This window comes from Barbus barbus (assembly GCF_936440315.1).
Source record: "Barbus barbus genome assembly, chromosome: 7".
NCBI classification, from domain to species: Eukaryota; Metazoa; Chordata; class Actinopteri; order Cypriniformes; family Cyprinidae; genus Barbus; species Barbus barbus.
In genome coordinates this window covers 21,707,763-21,719,839 of record NC_136735.1, presented here as the reverse complement: position 1 = coordinate 21,719,839, position 12,077 = coordinate 21,707,763, and the positions used below count along the sequence as shown (strand labels likewise).

At 41.7% G+C, this 12,077-nt stretch overlaps 1 protein-coding gene across 3 annotated transcripts in view; it reads left to right on the top strand.

Moving 5' to 3' along the window:
- LOC306872863 (protein SGT1 homolog) overlaps positions 1-7,177 on the top strand; it is a 74,626-nt gene extending 67,449 nt beyond the window's left edge. For all 3 annotated transcript variants that reach the window (XM_079421746.1, XM_079421748.1, XM_079421747.1), the window contains 3 exons: positions 5,836-5,926; positions 6,044-6,216; positions 6,663-7,177. In XM_079421746.1, coding sequence (XP_079277872.1) covers positions 5,836-5,926; positions 6,044-6,216; positions 6,663-6,764 — 366 coding nt within the window. In that variant the 3' untranslated portion in view covers positions 6,765-7,177. The remainder of the gene's footprint in view (positions 1-5,835; positions 5,927-6,043; positions 6,217-6,662) is intronic.
- The last annotated feature ends 4,900 nt before the right edge of the window (positions 7,178-12,077 follow it).

Below are 12,077 nucleotides of genomic sequence, written 5' to 3'. Positions count from 1 at the left end.
ATATATTAGCATTGGAGAAATCGTGTGAATTCGTGGATTCGTTTCCGGTCAACAAGTTTTGGACTATGATTATATGAACTATGGACACTTCTCTTCTTCACACTTATCCCCCAGATAAGAATTACTGTTTCTTTCTCTTTTGCGACTGTTTTATGTTGTCTATCTCTGAACTGCAATATATTCAATCTGGCATTAATTTCATTCCAAATAATACATGTCTTCAAGCTTTTTGATTTTCCTTGTTGGTTGTTTTTCTTTAGTTTGAAGTAGAAAGCTAATTTGTAAAGTTTGGTTGAACAATCCTTGAACCCTCCCTAAAATATATTTATAGCCTAAACTTTTGCATGTCAGAGCGGTGGTTATAAGACAACAGCAAAACAACAAAGTGATTTGCAGGTCGTGGCACAGACAATTGCTCTCTCTTTGTCTTTCCTGACTGATGTCTCTAATTTTGTTTTCTTAGGGTCCTTCTCACTACTCACTACTACTGCAACCCAGTCAAGTCAAGTCACCTTTATTTATATAGCTCTTTATACAATACAGATTGTGTCAAAACAGCTTTAAACAGAACAAAACAGGAAAATAGTGTCAAAAATGCAAAAGGGCAATAACAAACTAGGGCTGCCCCCTAATAGAAGCGGCTGGACATGCCGTAGAGAGCTTTAAGCTGCCTGCAACATCATCCAGCATGACAGTTTTCGTGGTGGGTCAGTGCTGGTTTTAGAAATCCCTCTAGGGTAGCACAGACCTCAACGTGCAAGCCAACAGTACCCTTACTGCTGTTGGGGAATTAAAGTTAAAACCCATGGACCAGGTATGATGAACAAAGACCAGGAGTCAGAGATGTGATTAAAGAAAAATTTACTGAAGAAAATAATTTGCAGTTTCATCAGCAGAAGTCAGCTTCAGCACTCGCATACAATCCAAAATCCTCAACAATTATACCCTGACTGTCACGGTTTGGTTTCTGTTTGGTTCCTGTTTGCCCTTATTTGGTCGGTTTCCTGTCATTAGTTAATCATCGTTTATTCCATTCACCTGTCTTGTATTAATCATCTTAATCATCCTCATTAGTTTGTGTTCTTTATAAGCCTTGAGTTCAGTAGTCATCTTCGTTGTGTCTTAAAGTTATGTTTCTACTGTTTATTCTGTTGTTGAATACCTTTGCACGATTAAAGAACCTAATTATTCTGAATCCCTCGTCTTGCTGCCTTTTACATCAGCATCGCAAAACAGAAGACACGACTAGAACCGACAAATGAGGAGGCTGCGATTTAGTTCCCCACAAGTTTGGCCCGGGGAACATCGGCCAACCACCGACCCGCAGCGAGTTTTATGCCGCCACCCGGGACGAAGTTTGTGTCGCCGCCCACGGAGAAACCAAGCCCACCGTTCGCGTGTGAATCAAGGCCGCCGTTCGTGGCACATACAAGCCCGCCGGCTCTTGCCCTGGAGCTCCTGGACATGGCGTTACCCCCTGAATTCTCGGCTCCTGTCCTCACCCCAGAGCCCGCGCCTCGCAAGTGCCCTCCTGCGTCTCCGCTGGTCCCGTCCAGCCCTCCTGCGTCTCCGCTGGTCCCGTCCAGCCCTCCTGCGTCTCCGCTGGTCCCGTCCAGCCCTCCTGCGTCTCCGCTGGTCCCGTCCAGCCCTCCTGCGTCTCCGCTGGTCCCGTCCAGACCTCCTTCGTCTCCGCTGGTCCCGTTCAGCCCTCCATTTAGTCACGGCCTGTGTGGCTAGGCCAAGGCCACGGAACTCCCTGATCTGCCATGGCCCCCTGAAAGAATAACATGGTCACGGCCGCCCGAGTCCCCGGATCCGCCATGGCCTCCCAAGTCCCCGGATCCACCCTGGCCTCCCGAGTCTCATGTCCCGCCATGGCCTCCGAAGTACCCTGATCCGCCATGGCCACCCGAGTCTCCTGTCCCGCCATGGCCTCCGAAGTACCCTGATCCGCCATGGCCACCTGAGTCTCCTGTCCCGCCATGGCCTCCCGAGTACCCTGATCCGCTATGGCCTCCCATGTCCCCGGATCCACGCTGGCCTTCCGAATCTCCTGTCCCGCCATGGCCTCCCGAGTCTCTTGATCCGCCCTGGAGGCTTCCCTTGTCTCCTCCCTGTCCTGGCCCTGCTCCAGCCTCCAGGGCGCCCGCCCCCGTCACGGTTTGGTTTCTGTTTAGTTCCTGTTTGTCCTTATTTGGTCAGTTTCATGTCATTAGTTAATCATTGTTTATTCCATTCACCTGTCTTGTATTAATCATCTTGTTTCCTCATTAGTTTGTGTTCTTTATAAGCCTTGAGTTCAGTAGTCATCTTCGTCGTGTCTTAAAGTTGTTTCTGCTGTTTATTCTGTTGTTGAATACGTTAGCACGATTAAAGAACCTAATTATTCTGAATCCTCTTCCTGCCTTTTACATCAGCATCGCGTAACACTGACAGAGGTTGCTAATTGCGTCAATGCATAAGTCAGCAAAATTCTGATTCTGAAAACGTAGACAATTTCCACATATGGACGCAAGTTTGAAGCATATCTTCTGATGACTATTTTGGTGACAAGTGATCAGAGGTCAGACGCAATACGTCTCCAAAGACGTATATCTGATACGCTGGACATTGGCTGTTTGAACGTTTGTCCTAGACTGTCTGAGTTTCTCCCTGTACAGACAGATACTAACACACACGCAGAGAAACACTTATCTTACTTCAAGGTTGCCTCAGCCCTAAACCTTATCGGGCATGGTCAAACACACAATGAGAACAGCTTTTTAGAGAGTAAAAAGGCAGACTAAAGCCATATTCAACTTATTCTCTAACATGCATAAATGTAACTGATTAATAATTATTAAAGAAATATAATAATATTATTATGAAGGCCATTGTAGATCTGCGATCCACTCCTTCACTGCTGTTAGGTACCAGGATGAAATCATCAGACCTTACACTAGTGCAGTGGACCCCCGAGTTCCTCCTGGTACATGACAATGCCTGGCCTAGTGACCACCTGTCCAGAGTTTGTAGGCTGTCATTGCAAGGCATTGACTGATTCACGTTCCCTAAATCCAATTAAGAACCTCTGAAACATTGTTTCAAGGTCAGTTTTTTTTATATAGCACCTTACAAGCAACATGAATGCCGACCAAAATGCTGCACAGACAAAAAATGACACATAACTTTACAATAGAAAGCCTTATTTATAAAGGGGTTCCAAAGCTTTGAAGCCTGCACTTAGAAAGCCCAGTCACCTTTGGTTATTAATCAAGATTTTGGAACAGTAACAACTGAGAAGAGGAACCGAGTGTTCACTGTGAAGAATAAAGATGAAGAAGATCCAAGATGGATAGGAGCGAGACCATGCAGTGCTTTAAATGCAAATAATAAAACATTAAAATCAACTGTGCACTGTACAGGTAACCAATGAAGTGATGCTAACACAGGCGTAATATGTTACCATTTCATTGTCACTGTCAAAAAATAAGCTGCAACGTAAAAGAATCTGGACATGCCATGGAGAGTGTTAAGCTGCCAACAACATCATCTAGCATTCTAGCATGACTGTTTTGGTGGTGGGTCAGTGATGGTCTGGGGAGAATTGTCCTTCGAGGGTTGTACAGACCTCCATGTTGTTTTGTTTATGTTTGTTTTTTTTTGTGTCTGTCATAAGAAATTGCTTGATGATAACGACTGTCTGTCTTGACTCTAAAAACACCAGGTTTTGGCAAGTATAATTGCTCAAAATTAAATAAAATGCACAGCAGCCTCTACTCTGTTACAGTTTAAAAAATACTCGAGTATTTTAAGTAGCAATTACAAACACAATGTGACCTAAACCTATTACACAAAGAGTACATTTCACTTTCTGTTGATGTCTTGGCTTAATTATTCAAAGCAGGGTGGAACAAGTAAGGCCTTGAATTTAGTAACTTGGAGATCCTGTTTTGGCAGCAGCAAAATGTTTCTAAGACCTTTGACTTATTTTGGACAATCCTTCAGTTTATCAATATTTCTGGATTGTTTTCATGGCAATGCCATAACATCTCAACTGGTTAAAGGTCAAGGGCTCAGAAAAATGTATTTTCTTTTTCAGACATTCTTTAGTTGAATTATGTGCTTTGAGTCATTGTCTTGTTATATTGCCCAGTCTCTCTAAAGATTAAGATCATGAAAATCTAGAGTTGCCACCTTTATCGAGGCAAAATAAAGGAGACCCATTCAGCCATACAGAACTGGAATTGTTAAGAGGAACAAGAAACAATTATTTATCTATTTATTTATTTTCACTATTCCTATTTCTAAACATGTCTATAACAGAGCTCTTGTTTCTATTGTATCCCCAGCAGAAAACCTTTTTTTTTCTTCCAATTAGGCTAAGATATTAGTTTCTGAAGTTACTCACCCTCTCCACAGGGGTCCCACTGATCATAAGAGGAGTGTAGGGCTGCTGCTGTCTCTTCCTAAAGTCCATGATCAGCTCTTTGGTTTTGCTCACATTCAGAGAGAGACAGTTGTCCTGGCACCATGATGTGAGTCTCTCTCTACCTCATCCAAGTATGCGGTCTCATCGTTGTTGGAGATGAGGCCCAGAACCACAGTATCATCAGCGAATTTGACAATAGATGTGGAGCTGTGAGAGGACACGCAGTCATGCGTGTAGAGAGAGTAGAGCAGGGGACTCGGGACACAGCCCTGTGGGGCTCCTACGTTCAGGGTGATGGAGTTTGAGGTGAACTAGCCAACTTTCACCACTTGAGGTCTGCCGATGATGAAGTCTTGAATCCAGTCACAGAGTGAGGGGTTTAGGCCGAGGTCTGTGATTTTAGAAGCCAGCTTGATGGGGACTATAGTGTTGAAAGCTGAGCTATAGTCAATGAATAGCAGCCTTACATAATTCCCATTGTTGCTGTCCAAGTGTGTGAGGGAAGAGTGGCGGACATGAGAGATGGCATCGTCCGTAGATCTGTTTGGGCGATAGGCAAACTGAAGAGGGTCCAAAGTATCAGGTATGGAGGAGCAGATATGGCTCTTTACAAGTCTCTCAAAAACCTTCATGACTATAGATGTGAGGGCAACTGGGCGATAGTCATTCAGGCAAGAGGGTTTATTGTTCTTAGGCACAGGGATAATGACAGATTTTTTAAATGCGGTGGGAACCACGGAGGTAGCAAGGGACTCATTAAAGATGGAAGTGAACAAACCAGCGAGCTGATCGGCACAGGACCTCAGAACGGTTATCCCATCAGGTCCGGCTGCTTTCCTGACGTTCACTTTCCTTAGCGCCCTCCGAACCTCATCCTCCAACACTGTGATTACAGGATCATCGCTGCTCTGCCTGCTGCTTCCTGACGCGCTGGTCGGCAGAGACACGCCGCCGCCGTTGCAATCGAAGCGGCCGTAGAAGATGTTTAACTCGTCGGCCAGCAACGGATCTGCTCTCACCTCAGCGGAGGATTTGTTTCCAAAGGCACAGATTGTCCTCAGTCATGCGTCGAGAGTCATTGAGCTGGAAATGAGACTCAATTCTCTCTCCGTATCGGTGTTTAGCGGCTCTTACTGCGCGTCGGAGAGCATCGCACGATGCTTTGTACTCACTCATATTCCCGGTCAGAAGAGCCTCATTGTAAGCGGCAGTGCGTGTGTTAACCGCAGCACGGATTGTTCTGTCCACCCACGGTTTTTAGTTGGAGAATTTCCTTATTGTTATTGTTTCTGTAGCTTGCTCGGTTAGCGTGTTTACACAACCTGATTGATTGTCATGGTTCTTGCATTCTCTGAGAGAGGCACTTGATCTCTAATACTTTTTTTCTTCCTCTTTCCCCTAATCTTTTTATTAATTTTTTTCAGATAGAGATTAAGATGAAGAAGACAGCAGCTATACAGTGGGAGAAACTGCAGGGAGAATGCACTCTTTCTAACGTGAAGCACTTTACTCCCAGTCAGTACTGAAAAGCACACAGAATCATGCTATCATTTTCTCTCATGTTTATGCCAAGGTGTGCTGAGCCAGTTTATTGTTATTTTATCTCTTTCTATCTACTTCCAAATTTATTAGACCAGTATCCATCATCCTCCCACTATACACGCAACTGGGACAAGGTGGTAGGTGAAATAAAGGAGGAGGAAAAGAACGAAAAGCTGGAGGGAGACGCTGCTCTCAACAAGCTGTTTCAGCAAATCTACTCCGATGGCTCCAACGATGTCAAGCGAGCAATGAACAAGTCCTTTGTAAGTACTTCAGGGTTGTATAAAGATGTGAAAAGATTTTGATATCTCTTTTGATGTTATGTCAACTGTCCACATTTTGTAAATGGTATTAATTTGTGTGAGATTTAGAAAAGTAAACCAGAAAAAGAGCCCCCAAAACCAAATTAAGATTTTTGACTGAAATTATGTAGAATACAATCTCTATTACTGTTAGAAGTTTGATAACACTCTGTGGGAAAAAGGAAATTAATTTAATTTAATGGTCCAGTTCTATCAATCCATTCTCAATGAACAAGATTCCATGTATTTATACTTGTATTTGGAGTGATAGCCTACAAAAATTTGAGCTGCTGTCATTTATGCAACAAATTACACATGTGTCTTCATTTTAGTCACCATTCTATTTTCATTTCATTTTAAACCAACTTTCAGCTGTAAAGTTGCACATTTTCAATATTCTCCCATAGATGGAATCAGGAGGCACAGTCCTCAGCACCAACTGGATGGATGTTGGTAAACGGAAAGTAGAGATGAACCCATCTGACGACGCAGAGTGGAAAAAGTATTAAAAGCAGTAAATGATATCCTGCATCAATTGTTCTAATGTCTTTATGCTCTTTCATTTTGGTCCTTTCTGCCCTCACAATTCACACACTCTTTTGTCAGTCCCAGAATAGTCCTGGATTGTCCTGGACTAAAATGAGACTATAATGGAGTTTAAAATTTAAAGTTCTCTGTCTCAAATTAGTTTTAGTCTGGAAACAAACTATCTTATTACATTTTAATCCATCACGCATGTTTAAAACATTACACATTAAAACAACTAAGCGTTGAGTATCTTTACTAAAAACCCTCTTTGGCCATACTGAATATGTTAGGTCTCCACCTGTGTTTCAATTAATGGTGATCACTGTTTTAATGTACTTCATGCTTTCCCAAATATGATTTCATTATGCTGTAAATAAAATTTTCTTGTTCTCTGTTTGGGTGCCCTTGGTCTCTTCCATATCAATTTTGTCCATCAAATGTAATGTTAAAGAAATTGAAAATGTAATTAATTTCTGTTTTAAACAAAGAGGCTGAAAATACTGTAACAGAAATTTTAGTAACACTTTACATTAAGGTTCCATTAGTAAAAATTAGTTGATATATTAACTAACATGAACAAACAATGAACAATACATTTATTACAGCATTTGTTAATCTGTGTTGATGTTAATGAAAATAGTCATTCATTGTTAATTCATTAATTCACAGTGCATAAACTAATGTTAACAAGCACAAGCTTTGTTTTAATAATGCAGTAGTAAATATTGAAGTTATCATTAAGATTAATAAATACTGTAGAAGTATTGTTCATTCTTAGTTCATGTTAAAGGTAGGGTATGTAATTTTTCAAAAAAACGTTTTAGAAAACTGAGTCGGGGCAGAGTACCAAAACAAGCTTGTAGCCAATCAGCAGTAAGGGGTGTGTCTACTCGTGATGTGGAGGGGGGAGCGTTCAGTGAACAGCCGAGCCGAGCGACAGAAAGCTAGAGATGGCGGATAAAAAACAAAAGAGGAAAACGACTGCGGAACGATAAGGCAAGAAGTAGGACCCGTGTAAATATCGGATCAGCATTCCAGCGTTGGAGAGAACTCAAAGAGCGTCCTTCTGACATTTGCCATTGGCTCTGATGTCTCTGTAGTGGATAAACATGATATAATTCATTTTGGGTAAATCTAACAGGTAATCTTTGGTCTTTATTCTATTGTTCTGTTAATATATGAAAATGAAAAGTTTTATATAATAATTTGTTTCATTGTAATGTATACATGTTCCCTGAACTACATTTCTGAGGCTATTAAATGTGGGGTATGAAATTTTAAAAAATGTTTTAGAAAACAGAGTCGGGTACCAAAACAAACTTGTAAAGTAGTTAACTAATGTTAACAAATGAACCTTATTATAAAGTGTTACCAAAATGTAATTAACAAAAAATGGATTTCGATGGAATTTGTTGGCTAACCAATCAAGTATTTGTGAGATATTTAAAGAATAATTTGTACCATTACAAGTTTAATGAATTTTATGAACAGAAATATGAGTAATTAACACAACTATGAAATTAATATGAATAAGGAAGTAAAGTGCATAAGATTGAAAATGCAAGTGATTACGTTAGATGTTACTATGGCAGAGTGATGTGACGTGACTGGCCCGGACCTGTACGTCATCTGGAATGCAGTTGCTGACAAATGATGCAGGAATCAGGACGATGACTGACTGCGTGATGTAGCCTATCCTTGCCAGCTATAAGGGTGGGCTGGCAGATGGGGTATTTCTTGCAGACAGATGCTTTATTCTTAATTATTTGTTTTTATATTGAATATTTTTTAGCAGTAGTGATAGCAGGCGGCATATGCTATCCCACCGCTGCCAGGACAACCTTGGGGAAGTCGTGGCCTAATGGTTAGAGAGTTGGACTTGTAATCCAAAGGTTGCGGGTTCGAGTCTCGGGCCAGCAGGGATTGTAGGTGGGGGATTGAATGTCCAGCGCTCTCTCCACCCTCAATACCACGGCTGAGGTGCCCTTGAGCAAAGCACCGAACCCCCAACTGCTCCCCGGGCGCCGCAGCCCACTGCTCCGGGTGTGTGTTCACGGTGTGTGTGTGTTCACTGCTGTGTGTGTGCACGTTGGATGAGTTAAATGCAGAGCACGAATTCCGAGTATGGGTCACCATACTTGGCAGTATGTCACTTCACTTCATATGCCAAGATGATTAATGGCTTTGACCTTTGTGACCTCATAATAATATTAATAATTTCCATATGTGTCATAACGAGTTTCAGATGCTGAAATCGTTCAAGTGTGAAAATCAGAGTCATCCGGGGATGAGCTATGTCGTCCGGCCGGTGGAAAAACATAAATGAGTTGTCAAAAACTTCCTCATAGGAGTTTTGTTTTGAAACTTCCTCATAGGAACATCTGTGTGGCGCGCCCCTCATATCTGCGGCGAGCGTGGTGTCTGGTTGCGTTCCAAGGCGCGCTCTCTCTCTTTCCCGTCACCTTTATTTATATAGCGCTTTTAACAATACAGATTGTGTCAAAGCACATAACAGTATCAAATTGGAGGATAGAGTGTCAGTAATGTATAATAATAAGATTAAACCCTCAATTTTCAGTTAAAGGCATTTCATTATTGAATTCAGAGATGTCATTGTCTAGCTCAGTTTACTTTAAATAGTATCTGTGAAATCAAATTGACGATAATCGCTAGAAATTAAGTGTCCCCAACTGAGCAAGCCAGAGGCGACAGCGGCAAGGAACCAAAACTCCATCTGTGACAAAATGGAGAAAAAAAAACCTTGGGAGAGACCAGGCTCAGTCAGGGGGCCAGTTCTCCTCTGGCCAGGATATTATTGTTTACTTATTGTTTACTTATTGTTTTAATTAAAATTTTAAATGTATTATTTATATTTTTATATTGTTGCAATTTCTAATAATAATAGTATTATGTAGTTCGGTATTTTATTATATTTTTTGTAATTTATTTTATTTTAAGTTGAGGTCTTCACAAGGGATATGTCCCCAGGGCTCATCCAGGTGTCCGGACTCCACCGACGATCAAGGCCGCAGACATCATCTCCCGACACCGATCCACCATCTGATCTGGACACGGACTGGGAAACAGAATAAGAAAGAAACAGACAAATATTAGCGTAGATGCCATTCTTCTTATGATGTAACAAGTACATCATGTGTTATGGGGAGTGTCCCCGGTTCCGGTTGATCTAATTAATGCAACCTAACAATCCTTTAACGGATTTGAATAATAGAAGTATTAGTGTGTTATGTGTAAGCCAGGTTAAAGAAATGTGTCTTTAATCTAGATTTAAACAGACAGTGTCTGCCTCCCGAACAGTATTAGGTAGATTGTTCCAGAGTTTGGGTGCTAAATAGGAAAAGGATCTGCCGTCCGCAGTTGATTTTGCTATTCTAGGCATTATCAAATGGCCAGAGTTTTGAGAATGCAGCGGATGTAGCATCAGCTGGTTAGCTTGTTACTCGCTGTTCCATTCGCGTTTCTATTCGCGCCTATTATTGTTTTCTCGCTCCGTTTTCATTTCTCTCTCGCTCCGTTTTTCACGAGTTCATCAAACAACAGTGGTAAGTGGTAAGTTAAGTTGGTATCATTCATCAGTCACGGTGAGTAATGGCTTCTTCTCCTGCTATTGTCCTTTGCACTTCATGTCACATGTATAGTTTATCTCTCTCTGTCGGCGATGAGGGATTCACATGTGATAAATGCAGGAAATATTGAGACTGACCGAGAAGGTTTCAGAATTAGGACACGCATCTAAACTTTAGTTGAGGATAGTAAGAATGTGAGGGCTGTAGATACTGCTTTGGATGCGACTAGCTCAGGGAGTCCTGTACATTTTTCGGTTCCGGTTGAGCCCGTGCAGCAGGGCAGCTGGGTGGCTTTAAGGCGGCCTAGTCGCGCGTCAAAACACCACTCTTCCGTTCCGATCAGAACATCAAACAGGTTCTCCCCACTCAGTGAGGCACCCACTGAGAAACCTGATAAAAGTGCTCTAGTAATTGGCGATTCTATTGTACAGAACGTGAAAATAGAGATACCAGCCACCATAGTCCAATGTTTACCGGGAGCCAGAGCGCCTGACATCTTGGCAAATTTAAAAGTGCTGGCTAATGCTAAACGTAAATTCAGTAAGATTGTTATCCACGTCGGCGCTAATGATGTTCGACTTCGCCAGTCGGATATCACTAAAAATAATGTTAAAGAGGTGTGTGAACTTGCAAATACGATGTCAGACACTGTAATATGCTCTGGCCTGCTCCCTGCTTACCATGGCGATGAGATTCATAGCAGACTCAATGGCTGGATGTCTAAGTGGTGCCCGCAGAATAACATATACTTTATAGACAATTGGACAAGTTTTTGGGGCAGACCTGACCTGTTGAAAAGAGATGGTGTTCATCCCTCCTGGGGTGGTGCCGCTCTTCTCTCTAGAAATATGGCACATAGTACTTGACTAACTGGGGCCCAGGTCAGGAAGCAGACAGACTGGCTAAACCGGCCGTCTGCTAGCCGCCTCACGTCACAGAAGTCAGTTAATTCTCAGCACATAGAGACTCTTTCACCTAGATATCACATTATAGAGACTGTGTCTGTTCCCCGAACTAGAAAATGCAGAAAACATCCAAACCAAATTAAGAGCAACAATTTAATTGATGTTCAACAAATAAAAAATGTTTACAATACAGAGAAACAATTGATAAAACTTGGCTTACTGAATAGCAGGTCCCTTTCTACAAAAGCACTTTGATTTGATCAATGATAATAATCTAGATTTGCTCTATTTGACGGAAACATGGCTAAAACCAGATGAATACATTACTTTAAATGAGTCTACCCCCCAAGATTACTGCTATAAAAATTAGCTACGTCCAAAAGGCAAAGGGGGAGGTGTTGCTACAATTTATAGCAATATTCTCAGTATTTCTCGGAGGGCAGGCTTTATGTATAACTCGTTTGAAATTATGGTGCTGTGTATAACATTATCTAGAGAAACACGTGTTAGTGATAAATCCCCTGTGATGTTTGTACTGGCTACTGTATACAGGCCACCAGGGCACCACACAGACTTTATTAAAGAATTTGCTGATTTTCAATCTGAGTTAGTACTGGCAGATAAAGTCTTAATTGTTGGCCATTTTAATATCCATGTCGATAATGAAAAAGATGCATTAGGATCAGCATTCATAGACATTCTGAACTCTATTGGGGTTAGACAACGCGTTTCCGGACCTACTCATTGTCAAAATCATACTCTAGATTTAAAACTGTCACATGGAATTGATGTTAGTGGTGTT